The sequence below is a fragment of the Mustela lutreola genome, chromosome 6, assembly GCF_030435805.1.
Source record: "Mustela lutreola isolate mMusLut2 chromosome 6, mMusLut2.pri, whole genome shotgun sequence".
NCBI lineage: Eukaryota > Metazoa > Chordata > Mammalia > Carnivora > Mustelidae > Mustela > Mustela lutreola.
Window position 1 is genome coordinate 26248262 of NC_081295.1, and position 20848 is coordinate 26269109.

Below are 20848 nucleotides of genomic sequence, written 5' to 3' on the forward strand. Positions count from 1 at the left end.
CTTTTTATCCCCCAATTTATCATTGCCATATTATGGAGGAATTAGAGAAGAGGGTATGATCCCTAGAGACTGAGATTCTGGAAGGAAGATGGCAGAGAGGTACACCAGGCCATCACAAATAAAATGCTAGACACTGTAGCCCTGAAAGAACAGGAAGGAGAAAGAAGGGAAGCGTCTAAGGAACCGTAAATGGCAATAATGCATGCAGCTGGGAAGCTCCTGTTCACAAAACAAGCCAGCTCCTGGCCGGCCTTCCCAGTTGGATCTTACTTGAGTTTCCTTGACTTCCTTGACTGTTGTCTCTGCTTCTTAGGTGGCTGTTTTGCAGTCTAGGTGAAGAGCCCAGTGCTCTTACTTTAGCGATTGCCATTTTCCAATTGTTCTCTCTTTTTTTTTTAAATCATCCAGAGGAATTTTAAGGTTATTTTGTCATGATCTGAACAGAAGTCCAGCCATATGTTGGACTAGGGCTGTGTGTAAACCTGTAAATTTATTTGGTATTTGATCTCTTAGTGGAACCACTTTTTTTTTTTTTTTTTTTTTTTTACTTTTTTAACTTTTACATAAGCTCTATACCCAGCATAGGGCTTTGAACTCACAATCCTAGATCAGGAGTCTCATGCTCTACTGACTGAGCCAGCCAGGTGCCCCATAACCATATACTACTTGTTAGAGTTACTCCTAGGTATATGTAGTTATTGATGGCTTGTGAAGGTATCTATCAAGGTTTACCCAAAGAAGCAGAACCAGTAGGAGACATACACCAAGAGATGTTTTGTAAGAAACGGGCCTATGTGATTTGAGGGCTGGCTAGCTAAGTCTGAAATCAGTAGGGCAGGCCACCAGGAAAAACAGTCTGGAATTCTCAGGCACAGGCTGAAGCTGCTGTCCACAGGCGGTATTTCTTCTTTCTCAGAGAAACCTCACTTCCCGGAGAAGGCATTTCAACTGATTCAATCAGCCCTGCCTAGATTATCTAGGATAATCTCCTTTACCTAAAGTCAACTGATTATGGTCTTTAATCACACCTACAAAACACCTTGGCAGTAACACTTGGGGTCAGTATTTGATTGATTAACTCCAGACATGTCAAAAAGACCATCCAAGTGAGCTCATGGAAAACCACAGGGAGAGCAAACAAGTCTGACCATACGAACCTGATTTCATTTTTTAATAAGGTGACTAAACTGACCAGTATTTGGAATTCATTGAGGCGCTTAAAAAAGTACGTGATATCCTATAGATTTGGAAGCGAATAATAAGATAGGTGGATTTGAAGCTGTTGATTCATACACTGATATGCATACTGAAGGCACTAGGGAGTGTTGGCCCATGACAGCTGCTAATGTCGCGGTCTGGCTCAGCTTGCCATCTCTTTTTCATCATTGCTTCACTAGCATCAACTCTGTGGATGACGTAAACCTCAGAGTAGTTACTCCTTTGAATGGCAGTCCTAGGATTCTGAAAGCTCTCGACAGTCACAATGATCGGCCAGTACTAATTAAGATGAAATGGGGATCCATTTCTGCGCTTGGGTTTAAGTCAGTTGCATACAACAATATTTTTTTTAATTTTTATTTTTTTTATTAACATACAATCTATTATTAGCCCCAGGGGTACAGGTCTGTGAATCGTTAGGCTTACACAGTACACAGCATTCACCACAGCACATACCCTCCCCAATATCCATAACCCAGCCACCTTCTCCCTACCTCCCTCCCCCGGCAACCCTCAGTTTGTTTTGTGAGATTAAGAGTCTGTTGTGGTTTAGCTCCCTCCTGATCCCACCTTGTTTGATTTATTCTTTTCATACCACCCAAACTCCTTACCTTGCCTCTCAATTCCTCGTATCAGGGAGATCATATGATAATTGTCTTCCTCTGATTGACTTATTTTGCTAACCATAGTACCCTCTAGTTCCATCCATGTCGTCACAAATGGCAAAATTTCATTTCTTTTGATGGCTGCATAGTATCCATTTGCATATGACAATATTAAAGAGAGTTTGTTCGTTTGTTTGAATTGACAGCTGGTTCATTAGGAGTCGATAATATGATTATTGCTGTTTTAAAGAGACAAGTACTATGAGTTGAACTGTTGAAGACATTAAGAATAGTTAGTTTATAACAGGAGAGACCTAGCAGATCAAGATAGTGATCATTAAAAATTTTTTAAATAACCCCTACTGACCAGGGTTGAATGTATTGCAACAATAACCAGAACACTTTCAAGTCTGATGTGAATTTTAGTCTCAGCTCCAAGACTAACTAACTGGTGAGCCTGGAGTTGGAATGTTTTCTTTCACTATTTCCATGACTACTGATGGGGAAGGAATACCTACATCAGGAGGAATTGTGAGGCATAATGAAGAGATATGGAATACAGCTTAGCAGGGTTCCTGGCACATAGTAGGTTCTAGGAATTCCTCCCTTCTTTTTTCCATTGTTTATTGACTGAAAGAGAAATATTTGGAATGAGCACACTTTGATTTGGGAAACCACGGGAAAATAGATTGAGGAAGTCCTAGAATAAATAGTTAACCTTCTGTATCAAAGCTGCTCTAAACACAGATCTTAGTATTGACTTGTTTCCTGCAAAATCAGATTCATAATAAAAAAGAAATGTCCTTTCATTAACAAAAACATAAATAGGTGTGTCTGTAAGTGCAAGACTGTGTGGGGAGATGTCTAATTTTTGATAATTGATAATTGAAATTTCAGGGGTTTATATGCCAGAGATCTTTTTCTTGCTATTTCCTTACCTGATGCATGCTTGTAATATTTTTTAAACGAGGGGAATAATAACTAACATTTAACTGAAATGCTAAATGTGCTAGTTAACTATCCGATGAGTTGAACTTGAATAGCCGGTGACCAAAAACTAAATCTGTTACGAAATCTTTCATTTTATATTGCTGAAATTTAACCTAAAGCCTTCTGCTATGATTTTAATCTTTCTTGCCTTAAAGGCAGGGAAAATGATCAGCATTTTCATGCAAATTAATTCTTCATTTATTAGGGCATCGCTGAATTGCTTGTCAGGAAAACTAAATAACTTTACTTTGGTAGCACTTTTTAACTTTTCTGTCAACTTTGCCTCCCAAGAAAACCTTCTTTCCCTGTGCATTTTGAAATGAGAATCACAAAAAGCACAAAAAAGTGGCTGATGGCTGTACAATATCATAGAAAAAACAGGACACAGAGAAAACAAAACTACAAAAATACAGGATGGGAAAAAAAAAATCCTAGAGCCTTGAGAGTTAAAGGAGTTCCCTGTGAAACTGGATTCCTTTGTCATTTACATTTGTCTTGTAAATTCCAATTTTTCTTCTCCAATCTGCTGAACATTTGCCACTCTGTTAGCCGGATCTTTCCTCAGAGAACCTCCTTTCCACCACTTACATCTGCAGTATTTTCACTTAAGAATGATATCTGTTACAAACTGAGGGCCGTAGCTTTTCCCTAGAACTGCAAATCAGGGTGGTTGGCTGCTCCTTTCCTGATCTTTACGTCCAGGTAAGTCCTCTGACTCACCTCATTCACCACTATGTAGAAACAGCACTAGGCATATATATGATTTCCTAGGTGTTCAAAACCGCCAAGTAGGTGCCCTCCAAAGAACATCACACCCCCTTTGGTGCCGGCTGCCGGAGACATGTTCTGAGTTGCTCTCTCTCTACTTTCTTTGGGGAAGGAGAGATTTTTGTCTTAGCCATGAGCACACTTTCTCATGCCGTCGGTTGACACCTTTCCTTCTCCAGTTGACTGTTTTCTTTTGCCAAATTCTGATTTCTTTTTCTCTCCATACAAAAATAAAACAAAACCAGTAAGAACACTTTGAGTATTTGTGAGCTGCATGAGATCAGGGACCTTGTCTGTCTTGCTCTCTGGATTGCCCAGCCCCTAGAGCAGTGCCTGACAGATAACAAGGACTCGGTCCTTGACCAGACTTTACTTAGTCTTCCCTAAGTCCTCTTCCTAGCTAGGCCTCAACCTTGGTTCCTTGGCCTCCTCCTCCCTCATTGGACCAACATAGCTTAGTTGTGACAAGAATCTCACTACATCAATTTAGAGAGAATCCCCTACCGTCCATATCTGATCACCCTTGATATCTGGTAAAATTCCTCACTCCCCCCCTACCCACTGTCCTCCACATGCTGATGACTTTGACCTGCTGTCACCAAGAATATTCTTGGGTCAGTTTCACAAGAACCCCTCTACTCTATGTGTCTTCTCAGTGACTACCCCTCTGTCCGTTCTGCTTATTGGCTATAAATTCCCAGCTATCTTTTTTGTATTTGGAGTTAAGTCTGATCTCTCTCTCATATTGTGATAGTCTTGATTATCTCAACAGTCCTAAATACAGTCTTCTTTACCATTTTAACAAGTGTAAGATAATTTTTTTTCTTTAACATAGACTCATAGAAGGTGGGTTCCAGCTTGTCTTGAATATCATTGGCCCTTTGTGGCTCCTGGTGCTCAGAGGGCCCTGCTTTATAAGCCAACTTCCATCAGTAACTGTTAAATTTTCTTGGAAGCATTTTGAATCTTCACTTTTCTGGCCACCTAAATTTTTTTTAGTTGAATTTTTATCCTTTGTTAAACTGAGAATGGTGAATAGGTACAGACCATGTTTCTCCAGTCCTGTATATTGTACAAGCAGGAGATTTTTGCTTCTCTTTGTCTGTTCCTTGTTTAAGACCAAAAATGAGGAAACCACTTAGGACCCCAGGCTGGCATGATAATTTAATCATTCTGCAGTAGAAAAGACAGCTGAGTCTTGACTCCTGTGATTCTTAATGTGATTGATGCCAGTAGATTAGTTGAAATTAATCATTCTGAACCTTGGAAGAAAATGATCCGTGTCTAGATTTTCTTAGTTATATTTTCTCTACTTTTCTTAATAGTTTTTTGAATTATATATGTATTTTGTTTCCTAAGTTTATTATCCTATTTTGAATATGCAGTTGGCCCTTGAACAGCCCTAATTTGACCTTTGCACATCCATGTTTACACGGATTTTTCCTTTTCTTGATAATAAATACAGTATTAAACTGTAAAGGTATTTTCTCTTAAGATTTTTTAGTGGTCACTTCCCTGTAGCTTACGTTATTGTAAGGATACTGTATATAATACACATAACATACAAAATATATGCTAATTGACTCGTGGTGTTGTCAGGAAAGCTTCCAGTCGACAGTGGTCCAGTAGTAAAGTTTTGAGGGAGGTAAAAGTATATGTGGATTTTTGACTCTGCCCGGGATGGTGTTCCTAACCCTTGCACTGTTCAACGGTCAATAGTATGTAAAGTTACTTCATATCAACTAAATTGGGAATGAATTTTCACATATTTTCTCTATTACTGTTAAATATCAGGACTTAGATCTGTTCTTTTTTCATATATTTGGACTTCAAAAAATTTCATTAAAATTTAATTTATACCATGAAAATATAAGCGATGGTTTTCAACGTTCTCTTATATAAATTTATCTTAGTGTTCAATATAGTTAATGTACATTTCTGAATAGTTTTATTGGAAGAGTATGAGACTACGACTTTAAATTCGATTGCTTCTGTTGTCTTCACACTGTCAACAGATACATATATTTCAGTCTGAAATGCAGGATTGTATAAATGTTACCTGTTTAGTTATGAAGCAGACACATAGCAGCACCCCACTCTGTGCAGTTCTTCCTCCCCTGGTGTGCGCCCCGCCTGCTGGGCCCAATTTCAGGGCGCATCGGTGCTGTGACCTGGCACACAGGCCCAGGCGCAGAGGTAGGACAGCTCTGGAGTTGAAAACACTCAGGTCCCTCCCGCTCCCCTCTGGGTTTTTGGTTGTTGTTGTTCCCTCTCTTTTTGGTTCTTTCAATTTTTCTGTGAAAGGTCAGAGACTTTATTTCATCTTTTATAGGGTGACCAACAAAAGAGACTCTGACCATTTGGCCCAGTTTTGAATGAATTTAAACTTGTATGAGAGGTTTTTAAGTAGAATCTTTAGGAAGCAATTATTAGGTGAAAAGATCTATCAGAGCCTGAAATCCTTGTTAGTGACATAACGTACTCCTGGCACGAATGTCACCGTCCTCCAGGCAGGCCCAAAGTGGTCTTTGCTCCCAATTGCAGCATTAACGAAGCCTTCGGCAAAAAAGACAGGTGGTGTGGACATCATTGATCATCAAAAGAAATACCACCTCACCCTTACTAAATCCAGACTTTCACCACCCTGTCTGCTTTTTCCTTTTTTGCTGAAAGTTTGAGCCTTCTAGGCTGATGAAGTTTCCAGCACTCAGCATGTTGTTTTAGTACTTCCATGTCATTAAATAAGAAAATTGGCTTTCTTCTGAATAAGAAATGCATCTACACTCCAGATTATATGTAAAAAAATAAAAGGAGCTCAGTATTCATCAGACACCTAAATGGCTCCTTTGGCCATCTCTGGCTCACGCAGGGCACACCTCTTGTTTCTAGGTAGCCGGGACCATAGTGACTCCACGGGTCATACCTTGTGGGGCTGAGGTGGAGTGGAAAGGGGGAGATAAACATTTGAGAAACTTGAAATGAAAGAGTTGTCCAAAGTGTAGCAAGCTCAGCTGAGTGTGAAGAGCCGGACGAACAGGGGAGGGGGACCTCTCTGGGAGACAGGGAGTCATGAGAAAAGAGTGCGTTTCAGAGCGGGAATGCAAGAAGGGCAAAAAGAATTGGAACATCAAAAGATAACATAAAATAAGACGTGGATTTTGAAGTAAAATAAGTAGTAGTGATAAAATTAGTATTTTCACTAATTTTAAAAAATGAGTGATTTTAAGGGCTTTTTCTAGGAAAATAGCTGTGTGTTGTGACAGATGGAAATCAGATTTTAAAGTTCACTATTAGCAAATCAGGCTGTTCAGAAGCCACATTTAGCTTATTTTTGTCATTTGAAGAATGCTGGGATTATTTGGAATAGTAGTAAGTATTGACTATTTAACATTTTCTGTGTGCCAAATTCTGAGCAAAGAGTGTCGAGAATTCATGTAGCCTTCTCAACAACCTCTGAGGAGCACATGTTATCCCCAGGAGCCTGGGATGTGAGGCCAGTTCACTTTCCTGAGATAAAGATTCAGACTCAGGTCAGCTGATACACCCAAACCCATGTTCTAACCATCACTATGAGGCAGGGGAGGTGGAAAGAAGTTGGCAGGCCAGGAACAGCCACCTCCCCCGCCCCCCTTCGGTTTTAGAGCAAGTCCACACTTTCCATTTGTTTATGTTGTTACATAGTGTTTCATAAAGTATAAAAGCACTTTATAGCTCCTGTTACTAGAGAGCTTATGAAAATTTTCAATGAAACATAGTTAATACCATGCATTTTCAAAGAAAGCAATAAAAGTAATGACTTTGCTCTAGGGAAAGCACAAGATGAATTATTTTAAGCTAATCTTCACTCAGTAAACAAATCATTCTCCCACCAAGAATCAGGTCTATAAAAAGTAATTTTAACTTTAATGTGAAGAAGTTTGGGAATTGGATTCTTTTGGCTTCAGAGCGAATAATGTCACTTACAGAGAAAAGAATCTAAGAAAAGGTTGGCAAAAAACCGAGATGTTTGGGAGTTAAGCCATGTCTCTTTTTTAAAAGTAATTTTTCTGTGTTCCATTTAAATCAATAGAGTTCTGGCTTGTGAATAGCAAAACTGAGTGAGCCCCATTGTTCAACTGAAATACCATTTCTCTTGAATTATTTCGTGCCAGAGCCCTGAGGAGCAAGGAGCTCAGGAGAGCAGAAGGATTTTTGAGCTCCATTTTAAATGTGCTGCCCCATGAGGGCCAGTACTCTGAACCACCTTTGTATAAGTCCAGCCACATAACTCCAATTTGAATGAATTTATGACTTGTAGTATTTATTAATGACTGAGGTTAATACTCCAGAATTTGATGGTAGATAACAACTGTACACTGTTATTTCAGTGTTCACTGGAGCCTTGATTATTTGAAACAAATGTGCCACATCTTCAGGCTCCCCTGATTATATAGAGATAGTGACAGTCAAATGTCTACCGTGCCTTTGGTAGATGTTTCAGTGACTTTTTGTGTTGGGGGTGGGGTGGCTAGGGTCATAATAAATATCACTACAATGGCAGCAAGACCTTTTCAGGTAGAAACCGTAAGATGGTTACTTTGAGAAATAAAGGTTGCACATCAGGAAATGTTTTATTGTCAGGGGAACATTTAAGGAATCTGACATTTTCCTGAGCCAAAACTCTTGTGTCTACAAATGTCATAGTCCAGAAAATTGTGATTCATCACTCTTATTATAAACAAACGTACTTTTCTGATTGTCTGCAATTTTTACATTACCCACTAAGTTTTTAGTTATTTACTTACTCTTCTAAGGAATATTTTTTGTTCCCCCCCCCTTTATTTATTTATTTTTTTAAGATTTTATTTATTTATTTTTTTGTCAGAGAGCGAGAGAGCGAGCGAGAGCGCAAGCGCACAGGCAGACAGAGTGGTAGAGGGAGAAGCGGGCTCCCTACGGAACAAGGAGCCCGATGTGGGACTCGATCCCAGAACCCTAGGATCACAACCAGGGCCGAAGGCAGCTGCTCAACGAACTGAGCCACCCAGGCGTCCCTTTCCCCCCCTTTTAAAGCATTGTTTTCTGTAAATTAAAAAATGAAGTTACCTTTGGTTACCTCCTTTTGAGATTAGCAGTTTGTCACTAAAAAAAATTATAATTTGAATGCACAGCTTAATCTTTATAAAAATTAATTGTCTTTGAAGGAGTTTAGCAGATTATATATTCTGAGTAACCTCCCAGTTGAAATAACTGAAATGCTGTAAGAAGTTTATAAAGTATCTTTCTAAATATATTGTTAAATTAGTACACAGAACAAGAGAAACCATAGAGACCAAAGGCAAAATGAAAGCAGGAATCCTGGATTGTTCTGGGTTGTTCCTCCTAGGGTTTGGGGGTTGATTTCCCATCCGATGGCCACCTAGAGCAATGGGATGGTGGATAAAGCCTCTGGTTCTCCATGTTGGAAAGTCCAATAAGGGATACTGTCAATGTAATGGTGATTAAGAAATAAACCTAGGAGTGGGGAAATGGGGAGTGAGAAGAGGAGGAAAACCTGCTTGCCTTTACCTTCGTACTAGTGAGGGAGAGGTAGTAGCAGGGTGTGAATTCTCCTAAAACATGAGAAAGACTGACGTGGGTACAGTTGTCTGGATTGCCCCTCTGAGGTCCAAAAGTCCTCATGCCAATAATTTAACTTAAAGGGTTCCCAGGTTCATTGCCTCCCAACATGCAAATGGAATCCAAATGGAAGTCTTCTCTGAAGGAGTGCCACTTTAACCAGGCCTCCACGAATTGCCACAGATAATGTTTCAAGGGAAATCATTTCACAGTCAAAAATCTCAAATTAAAGAAAAAAGTCACAGGGGCACCTGGGTGGCTCAGTGGATTAAGCCTCTGCCTTTGCCTCAGGTCATGGTCTCAGGGTCCTGGGATTGAACCCCACATCAGGCTCTCTGCTCAGCAGAGAGCCTGCTCCCCCACCCCCTGCCTGCCTCTCTGCCTACTCATGATCTCTCTCTCTGTCAAATAAATAAATAAAACCTTTTTTTTTTTTTTTTTAAAAAGTCACAAATCAGACAAAATCACCAGCATGAGCAATAGAACAACCAGAAGAAGCAGAGTGGACTTATCCCATTCCTAATGTAAAATAAGTACATTAAATATACTTTTAAAAATAAATAATGTAATAAATAAATAAATAAATAAAATAAATAATGTGATTCTGCTTTTACAAAAATAAACAAGAAGCTTGGAAGTATGAGCAGGAAATGACATATCATAAAGAATGACCAGACGGGAAGAAGACTAATGGAATTTCTGCAAATAAGAAATGTGGTTATTAACATTAAAAAATTCAGTTATTAGGTTGAGGAAATTAGACACAGCTGAAGAGAAAATTAATGAATTAGAATATGAATGTAAGGAAATTACCTGGAATGTAGCCCACCAAGAAGTGGAAAGCATGAGTGGTGAAGAGACCTGGAAAAGAAAATCTTTTCAGAAATGATAACATGATTGGGATCATTTTGCAGAGGACAACCGGCCCAAAATGTTACCATGAAAATCACATAGCTGTTTAAATATCAAAGTAGACTTTAAAGTGAAAAGCATTGCTAAAGGGACTCCTGGGTGGCTTAGTGGGTTAACCTTCTGCCTTCAGCGCGGGTTGTAATTTCAGGGTCCTAGGATCAAGTTCTGTGTTGGGCTCTCTGCTCGACAGGGGGCCTGCTTCCCCCCTCTCTTTAGAATGATGTTGTCAAATTCCCTAAAATTCTCAATTGAATTTTGATTGGAATTATGTTAAAGTTATAGATTTCCTTTGGGATTATTTGCACCTTTGAAATACTGAGTCTTCCCATCTAGAAATAATAGTATGTGTTTCCAATTATTCAGGGTATTTTTGTTGTTGCTTTTAGGATGCCTTAGGGAAGTTTTAGAGCCTTCTTCATATAGATTCCACATTTCATGTTAAGTGCATTCTTTTTTTTTTTTTTTTTTTTTTTAGATTTTATTTATTTATTTGAAAGAGAATGAGAGAGCATGACAGGGGGAGGGTGAGAGGGAGAAGCAGACTCCCTGCTGAGCAGGGAGCCCAATGTGGGACTAGGTCCTGGGACTCCAAAATCATAACCCGAGCCGAAGGCAGTCACTCAACCAACTGAGCCACCCCGGTGCCCTGCCTTCCTAAGTATTAATTTTGCTTCTGCTCTAAGAGAGGGCCGTCCTCATCCCATGTTTCCTAACTGCTTATTGCTGGCATATAAGAAAGCTATAGCTTTTGTTTAACTGCTTATTATTTTAATTCTAGTCATTTGTTTGAACGTAATATTCATTGAGTTTTTGTTGTGGGTAGGTATTAGTAGTCACTTTATAATATTTTTTGAATCAACTTCCTCCTAGTTTACAATTGAGGAAAATGAAGCTTAGGGGAGGATAAAGAGATTACTCAAGGTCACACCATTAAATAGTTGAGCTGGGGTTTTAATTCAGCTATGTCTCCAAAAAAAAACAAAAAACAAGCTTCTCTTTCTACCATCAGAGTATATTTTTCTTGTTAAATTTAATTCAACAAAAAATATCATATAAGATATTATGCTATGGAGATGACTGAGATAATGTAAAATAGCCTTGAGAGACTAAAGGAATATAAACAAACTATCCAAATTAGCAGTTTCACTGAGAAATTTAAGGTAGGAGATTAGTTAGAGAGTAGCTAAGATCTGGCATTGCCTTTCAGTAGTTTAGAAATCATAGAGCTCATTTGTTTATAGAACTTTTGTAAAGTATTCTGAACATCTGTGTCGGTCACATTGTGAAATAGATGTCTTCCTGGTGGTTTTTTTTTTTTATTTATATTTTTTATTTTATAAGTGGCATTTAGTGTAAAATCAACCCTGTTTGTGTGTGTGTATGTGTGTGTTAGTGATATCACCTGTGAGTGTGTATGTGTGTGTCTTGTGTGTATCTGTGTGTGTGCACGTGTTTGAAATCATCCTGGGGAGAGCCACCGCCAGAAGACACAGAGGGGACTGATGAAGATGTGGCATGGTGTGGTGGCAGTTGAGGTAGAAGGTAGTGTTCCAACAGGAGACACACTCAGGTAGAGGAGGATTTCCTAGATTACATGAGGCAGGATGCTTAGAGGAGAGGGCCTTCAGTCTCCTTCATTGCCGGGGTTTTCAGGAAAAAAATTTTCTTCACATTTTTAAAAACCTTAAAATTCACCTGTACTTGTCCTTGCTGTCTTCAAGCCTTAGATCTTCCAAATACTGTGTCTGCTCTGTGTTCCATGGACAGACTTTTCTGTCCTCCCTAACATACACATAAATAAACCACACTGTTTTTGGCACAGGAGAGGTGACAGGGATCTTTGGTTTCTCACCAGGAATCCTGAAGTGGGTAAAACTGATCGACAACTTTGAAGGAGAATATGACTATGTGACCAATGAGGGGACGGTGTTCACATTCAAGACAAATCGCCATTCGCCTAACTATCGCCTAATCAACATCGACTTCACAGATCCTGAGGAGTCGAAGTGGAAAGTGCTTGTTCCTGAGCACGAGAAGGATGTCTTAGGTAAGATCCCATGCTACTGGAACACTGTGTGCTTTTGTTTTTAGTGAGAAGGCCAAAAACTGGTACAGCTCTCATTCTCTGGAGACTGGTTACAAGGTAACGAGCCTTCAGCCTTCAGTCATCGAGAGCGAAGTGTCTGAACAGCATCTGTGTGGTTAGTACAATGTCACGCAGGGTCTTCAGAAAATTGTGGAGTATGAATCCAGGCTTCCAGCGGTAGTGTATTGTTTTAATATCAGTTGCCTCTCTGTAGTAAACCATTTAGATCAGAATCCTTAGCTTTTAGGCTTTTGAATAACCTTTGGCTGTTTGTATTATACCTGTTGTAGATTTCGGAGTGGATCTACAGTCCTCTCATTGGAAAAGAAGAGACTGTTGTCAGATGTCACTGAAACTTCCTATGTGCACAGAGCTACATTAACCTCTTGAGAACCTCCCTTTAGCAATTGTTTCAGAGTGCCATTTCATTTTCTTTGTGATTTTCCAAAATACCATTTCCAAAAATGATATGCTGCTTTATAAATTATTCATAGCCTGAAAGCTAATTTGATGAGACTAAGACCCACGAAGTTTGCTACCATTTTTTATACAAAAGGAGAGTCTGGTACCTTCAAGCCAAGGAAGACTTTATTTGGAAGATGTGAACTTGTGCTGATGGATTGAATAGGGTAAAATCTAGGGCCATCCCAAATTGTGAAGATATAAGTACAAAATGAGGAAAACAGTTCCTTCTGAGATCTGCAGAGTGGCCCTGTCTGATAAAGCAGTTCTTTCTGTGACTTTCAGTGAGTTAAAGCACAAGTACTAGAATCAGACAGGTCCAGGTTCACATCCGAGAAAAGTAGGGGATTCTTAACCCCCTTAGCTCAAGGCAGTATGCCCTGTGCTTGACACATTAAACCTGGCCTTGCAAAGGGGTAGAAGGGAAAGGACAGGCAACGGACTGTCTCAGGGAGGGCTTCCTGCTGGCCCTTGTTTCTGCAGTTCTCTTGGTCCTGGAAGAAGCACTACTGTGGGTGTTTGCTTGAGATTCTCCTCAGCCCTTGGGCACCTGAGTGCACTCCACCCCTTTCTTCTCTACTGAGGTCTCCACGTCCTTCTGGGAAGTTCTTTAGGACAGGACCCAAGACAAACCCCATGCCTGCTCTTTCCTGCAAAACCGACATCTGGAACTCTGAGGCAGCAGTGTATCCCAGGCCCTTCCTCTGGCTTCTAGATGTTCTCATAAGCTGGGCTCCTCACTTGGGCGGGGGGAGGGAGGGTGGGGCAGAACATGACAGGGGCTCTCTTCAAGGACATTTCTCCACCTGTCTCCTCAGAATCTTCATTCACTGCCTGACCCTCATTTATATTTGGATGAGGGATCCATGAGCCAAGGAACACGGTTTTAGCCATTTCCTTTAACATCTTCGTATGAGGAATCTGGTTTGTAGTGACTTCAGTAGCCTGATGGCTTCAAGCCAAACTGAGACAGAATATCCCCCCAAGGGTGGCAAGATCCAGCATTCAGTGAGTGCTTCCTAAGTGCCACATGAATTTTGCCCCTTCGTATTTGGTGGGTCCAGGTGAGCCTTTAGTGGCGTAAGTCTTCATGTAGGTGGCCTGGGTGTTATTCAGGAGCAAGTCAGGTTGCACCAGTGATCCTTATATAGGGAGCTGTCAGAGATAGAAACATCCCCCCAAAAATGTGAGTTTTCTGCCTTTAAAGTCCTGAGGAAGTGGTTCTGCTTTTGTCTTAAGGTGACATTCTCTTTCACTAGATTGAATGAGATGCAAATCGATGCTTGGAGATTTGGGGGGACGTGATATATCTTTATAATCTTCCTTCTCTAAGGTTATAAGTTCTTTAGAAAGTGGAAACCTTCAATATTCACCAGAACTCATCAATTCAGAGAGAAGCGCTGTTGCATTTGCTATATATCATTAGCACAGAATGCCCTGTGGAGAGTAAGAACCAGAGATGAGTCATAAAGTGCAGCCATAAAGTCAGAGCTTTTATTAATGACAGTCGACACATCACCTTGTCTTTTCCTTATTCAGTCTGTCTGTTTTATAATTCTGACATGGTCATAGTTAACACAGAGTGATTATTCTTTGACAGAAATAATTTACTTCAGTTTTTCCCCTGTACTTTATTTAAAACATTAAGGCCACCTGAAATATATTGCTTGATGGAGGCACTTTAAACAAATTGCATTGGACAATGAGCAAATTACTTTTAGATATGAGTTCTTCTGTCCTCACTTGGCGGAAAAGCTTGCTGTGGTAATCCAGACAACCCAGCACCACGGAGGCCCCGGGTGATCTTCAGGAGTTCCCTCTGGCCAATGTCTTGTTCATATTGATAATTAATAATCTTATAAGCATGAACTGCTAGTTTCTTTTGGGTTGTAAGAATAGGTGTCGGGACCCTCCCCCCACCACACCCCACAGCATGAAAGGCTTGTTTTTTCCACGAGTTGGAGCTACATTTCCTGTCACCCTGTCCTTCCATGTACTATAGCGTCTCTCCCTCCAGGGGGAGGGGGGCTGTCCTTACCTCAGGCCGATCCCACGCACACCAGAACAGGTAGTGCTCGGGGCCTGCCCTTCCGCTTTCTCCTCTCCCCATGAGCCCCCTCACCTCCTGTCCTGGCTCTGTCACTGGCAGCACCATTCCTGGCCTCGTCGCAATCCCGGGAGTTGAGGAGGACTCCTCTCTCTGCCTTCCTGTCCATATGCCCACAGTTACCACGTCCTGATGATTCTTCTGGGAAGTGGAGTTTTTTTTTTTTTTTTCTTCCCTCTCTAGACTTTGGTCCAGCTTGATGTGGTGTGACTGGCTAACGGTGGCCGTCGTGTTCTTCCTCGTCTCCCCTCCCTCCTTCCGTAGACCACCCCCCACCTCGCTGTGCTGCATCCTTCATTGCTGTCATCTTCGTTCCTGTCACCCTTCAGTGCAAACAGTACCTCCCCCGTAACGGCTCAGTGCGCACTAACCTCCCCTGTCCAGCTCACCAGACCCCTGCACGCCCCACCCCCTCCTCCCGCCCACCACTGAGCACCTTTTTGTCTTCTTCGAAATGGAGGTCTCTGGAGGTCTCACGTGTTCTCTTTACCAGTCTCCCTCCCTCCCTGCTGGTCGTTCGTATTCCTTTTCTCTCTCCATTCGCAGCTCTGGCTGTCCTTCCTTGAGGTGCCTGTCCTCCCCCCACCTCGTCCCCCAGAGAGCTGTGCTGTCTCTGACACCACGCTAGGCACCTGTCCCCTTGCACCCCTGCACTCAAGGTGCAGTTCAGCGCTTGCTTAAGGGCTCTTGTGTGTTTTGGGTTCCCAACCAGCCTATCACTTACCTCTGCTTGCATGTTATTACTTGTATTTTTATATGATTGTATCTTAAGGGCAGAAGTGACATCATCTGCCTGCCTGTTTCTCCAGGACTTTGCAGGGTATCTGGCACATACCTGGGGTGCAATATATTTTTGTTGGAAAAATAGCCCTGACAGACATGGTTCTACCTCCTATACCATGATACTGGGCCCAAAATAAGTAGGCAGGATTATTTGTATCACAAAATATTCTGCAGAATATTTTGTTTCCTCTGGACATGACAGTAATAATTTATTAAAGGAATATGCTGGAACTAGATGAATGATTACATCCACTTACAAAATCACTATGCAAGTCTCATTGCTGCATAGCACAATGGAGAGTTAAAGAGGTGTTGTTCAGTGAAGTAAAGTCTGCCTTTCACTACTTTTCAAAGCCATGTTAGCTTTTATCTGTCCTTACCTTTTCAGAATGGGTCGCTTGTGTGAGGTCTAACTTTTTGGTGTTGTGCTACCTTCATGACGTGAGGAACGTTCTGCAGCTTCACGACCTGGCCACTGGTGCTCTCCTCAAGACCTTCCCCCTGGAAGTCGGCAGCATTGTGGGGTACAGCGGTCAGAAGAAGGACACCGAAATCTTTTATCAGTTTACTTCCTTTTTATCTCCAGGTGAGAGTCTTTTCACCAGTGTTACTCAGCTGAAAAATCAGACTTAATGTTTAAGTTTCTTTTGGGAAATTGAAATGGAATGCTGTGTTATTGAAAATCCCATACGCTGTAGTATAGCCAGAATTACATAATGGGAATAAAACAGTAAAACAGATGCTTAGAACACAGGGAAATGTGAAAGCCTAAAACGGCACACTCATTCATCTTATATCCTGAGTATCCTTCTGGGTACAGGACCAACTGGTGTTCTAGGGTGATTTAAAAAATTAATGTGAACACGTAGAACCTGAGATTCAGCCTTTGGTCTGTACAGATCAAGATACACACAGTGCAGAGTAACTAAAAGCATAAAAGAAAAATCTCTGGTCTCATCTGACATGAAAAACCTGTTTTCTAAAACAGACTGAGAATAATTTGTGCTGTTGTTAAACTGAATTAAAATATAATTCTAAAAGTGTAGTCTTACATCATATAGAGAAAATATGTTCCTTGTTTCAAGGGAAAAGAAAAAAAAAAGCCATGCTTAGAAGTTACGATACTGTGTTCCATGGTATGGGTTAATTTTGTCCAAAGCAAACAGTTCTCTCTGTAATTTTTTTTCAGTTGATCACATTCATTTTGTTGCTTTGGTTTTTCCTGCTTCTCCACTTGGCTGCCCGGATTTTGTTGTCACCAGAGCCACACACATACCCTGATCTGTCCCAGGAGTCTGGCTCCATCGGCAGCTTGATGTTGACCTAGCAGACCCTATCTTAAGAGCAGTCTGGCTGAAAACATTTCTGCACTTCCCTCGTTTGTTTTTCAAGCTCCTGCATAGCCCTTTTGTCCTGACTGGCTTTGTGGCAATCACTGGTCCCAGCACAGTCTGGGGGACTGTAGGGGAGAGAGCAAGACAGGTGCTGAAGCGGCTCTTTCATCATGGGATTCAGCCAGGTGGCGGCAATGCCTCATCTACTTTGTGTGTGTGTGTGTGTGTGTGTGTGTGAGAGAGAGAGAGAGAGAGAGTGTCAAAGAGCAGCTAATCGTGAGGAGTCTTAATGGCATGACAGCTTGCTGTCGGGGCTACTGAAACCAAGAGAGTGATGTTCTTCTGTAAGTAGGTCTGATGGTAGATCCAGAATGCCGGCCAGCTCTACTTTCCCCTGTGCCTTTCAGAGGACCCAGAGGGTCTGGGGAAAGTGCCCACAGCCCTGTAGAAACCATGCCCTGCACCAGGAGTTGGAAACTGACAGGTCAAGAATCCCATGTCGGACGGTCCTATGCCATGTCCCTTTTGCCCTGGGGAACAGTAGCAGCCAGTGCACCAGAACCGAAAAAAATCCATTTCTTTCAGATTATCGTTCTGAACCCACTGCTGTTTGGGTTCACCATTTATTTCCCTATTTCCCTAATTTATACTGGGTTCCAGAGTTTTTACTTTGAAAATTCCATAGCTTAAACAGTTTAAATGGATGAAGGGCAGTGAGGAGAACAGGATAGGGGTGACTCCCCTATTCTTAACAAAAGCCAGTGTCCCTAAGGGCCTATAAACCTCCTGCAAGGACTCTCTGTGACTCAGGAACAAGCTCCTCATTACCTGGGCAAGAAAGGGCTCACTGACCTACTGTAAAGGGACGGTTCCATGCCAAGCAGTGAAACACTATCCGTGACTATTACTGCTGTGAAGTTTGAAAAGTTGCAAAGTACTGCCAGGCAGTTTCTAAACAAGCTCTAATTTGTTGTCGTAATGCTTTGTTCTTCCCTTTTGTCTTGTCTTACTCATTTTGCCTCAGTCTTTCTCTTTTCTCCCTTTAATGCAGTTTTTTAGATCTAAAACCAGAGAACAGGTCTTCTAGACTCAGGTCTGCTGGTCCAAAGTAAAAATAGCCATCAGAGCATGATGATCTCTCAAAAGCAAGAAACTGTCAGTGAGTATATATATACATCTAGGCACATCCATACCAGAAGCTCTCTCTCCCTGGTCTCTGAAGGTTAGCTGTCTACTACTGCAGTAAACAACAGATACCAAATGCTAAGTGAAGCCTCGGGGCCAACAATAACTTCAGCTCCGGCTGTTAGGACGTGTGCATCTGGCCAGTGGGGGCCAGGTGACCCTGTTTCCCATGGAGGCACACAGTGAAGACTGCATCTTGAACCCAGGCTATTTAGACTTTTGTACCTTAGATTGAACTTGGGTGACCATGAGCAGCCAGGGCAATTTGGAACATGATGCACTTACTCCCTGTGGCCCAAACCACTTATTGGTTGATCTGATTAATTCTGTATTCATGGAACCCCAAAGGGTTGTCTAAGGTTAGCTCCAGACAGACTCACACCTTGTAATAATCCAGTATAGCAAGTCCCAGGTGCATGGCTCTGGGAAACAGGGATGAGCAAAGAAGCCTTTGCCAGACTGTTTGGGAAAGGCACAAAATAAAAAAATGTAAGACTTAATTTTTTAGAACAGTTTTAGGTTCACAGCAAAATCGAGGAGAAGGTACCAGAGATTTCCAGTATACCCCTATCCCCGCATCACAGCCTCCCCCACCAGAGTGGACAGTTGGTACATTGCTGAAACTACGCTGACACATCGTAATCCCCCAGAGTCCCTCGTTTACATTATGGTTGACCCTTGCTGTTGCACATTCTGTGGGTTTGGACAAATCTGTAATGACATGTATCCCTCATTATCGCATCCTATGGGATATCTTCACTGCCCTAAAAACCCTCCATGCTCCCTCCGTTTACCTCTCTGCTCCCCCCAACCCCTGGCGACCACTGATCTGTTTACTGTTTCCACGGTTTTGACTTTTTGCAGAATATCTTCTGGTTGGTATCATATGGTATTGGCTTCTTTCACTTAGAACTAGGCATTTAAGTTTCCTCCATAGCTTTTCAAGGGCTCAATGGCTTATTTCTTTTAACCCTGAATAATATCCCATTGTCTGGATGTACCGAGGTTTATTTACACATTCATCTTCTGAAGGACATCTTGGAAGCTTCCCAGTTTTAGCAGTTACGAATAAAGCAGCTATAAATATCCGTGTGCAGATTTTTGTGTGGACATAACTTTTCAACTCCTTTGTGTAAATACCAAGGAGGGCAAACATTTTTAAGACTTGTTTTAGTTTCCACTTAGGTTTTTTTCTTTTAATAACATTAAAAGCCACCCAGGTGGGTCTGTGTGGATCATCTTTTAGGAAAAAGTTCTTTTGCCTTCTCTGTACCTACCCTGTTTTCAAGTCCTCTGATTTTTCTTTCACAGTCTCTCACAGTGTATCTCCTTTCCTCTTAATTCCCACTCCCATTTTTTTTACCTCCTTACATTTATTTTGGATTATTGGGACTGTATGAGCCGATCATCCCTGCCTTCTTCCTGTTACTAATAGGGCTTTGTTAAACCTCTCTTTTCATCAGGAGACCCGACTCCTCAAGTCCAGACACCTCCTCTGGCCTTAAGGGACTTCCATTACCCAGCTCTGTCTTCACCCCTTAAACGTGGAAATTAATTTCCTAGAGATCACCTGACCAGTCCTCTCTAGTCTATGGTTCTAAGGTGTCTTCTCCAAACCCACCTCCCTTGGACTTAGCAAGCCAAATCAGACAGGACACAAGCATCATTAGATAATAGGGTTTCACATTATGTGAATGTGTGATGGGCTCGTCCAGGCTAACCCAGACGGATCTGTAAAGAGAAAGTATTGATCAAATGTATTTATTAAGCCTTGTCCGTTCAGGTTTAACCCAGCCTCCTCCACGGTGCCACTTTGGTGCAAAACAGAAGGGCAGAAGTCGGGTTCTTGGCACCCTTTCCCTGCATAGTAGCCAGAGCCTTTTGCCTACTTACTTCATTCTGCTGTTAGAGGGTGTGACGTCTTAGTTCTTCCGGATGAACAGGCATTTAGAGTACATTTCCAATTCATGGTCTTTCACAGAGGAATTTGTCTTCTAGTACTTTGGTGGCTTGTGTAAGGTCATTGACGGAGCACCTGTCACAGGTGGGGGTGATGGCTGCCTGGGCCCGTATCATTCACTGGGGTGCGGGCTGCTGTGGTCCAAGGTGAGTCAGAGGCTCAAATGGTACCTGCTTGGTTTGCAGTCTTTTTTGTTAGTTGTTTGGTGGTACAGCTTGGTTTTCTTCTTCGCTTTTTTTTTTTTCTTCTTTTTTTAAGATTCATATGTTTGTGTGTTTTGAGGAAGGGGGCAAGTACATACTGATCTAGAAACTTTTCAGAAATTAACATATCTCTGAAAATAGCCTCACCCTCATGATTACATTCATCTAGACAAGGACACTATTTAGTATTTGGTACATTAGAATGTATGCCTCCCCCCACCCCAAAAATGTATACCCTGAATGTAGTTTGGAACTACTTGCTGTACAAAGACAGATTTCAACAGATATCCAAGTATGACTTAAACTAGGAAAGGCAGTACTTTGGTCATATTACTTATCGTCTATCAATATTGGTCATACTTCCTGTTATAGTACCTTGAAATAATTTGTCTGTAAGCATGAGACTTGCGATGGCATTCATAGAGATCAGCAGTCGTGCTATTAAAGAATGTAAACGTATTGGGGGTGCAGAATGTTGTTTCTCATCGGCTCATGAACCACATGCACAGAGGAGTTGAGAAGAAAGCAAGCCACCCTTATAATATATGATCAATCAATTCGAATGTGCCCTGTGGGAGTACCATTTTAGTTTCTAGTTTTCCAGCAAGTATTGGGATCACTGAATTGATTTTTCATA

The 20848-nt window shown here is 41.5% G+C and overlaps 1 protein-coding gene across 1 annotated transcript in view; it reads left to right on the forward strand.

Moving 5' to 3' along the window:
• PREP (prolyl endopeptidase) overlaps positions 1–20848 on the forward strand; it is a 113771-nt gene that overhangs the window by 51058 nt on the left and 41865 nt on the right. The window contains exons 8-9 of the mRNA XM_059176980.1: positions 11947–12138; positions 15918–16115. Coding sequence (XP_059032963.1) covers positions 11947–12138; positions 15918–16115 — 390 coding nt within the window. The remainder of the gene's footprint in view (positions 1–11946; positions 12139–15917; positions 16116–20848) is intronic.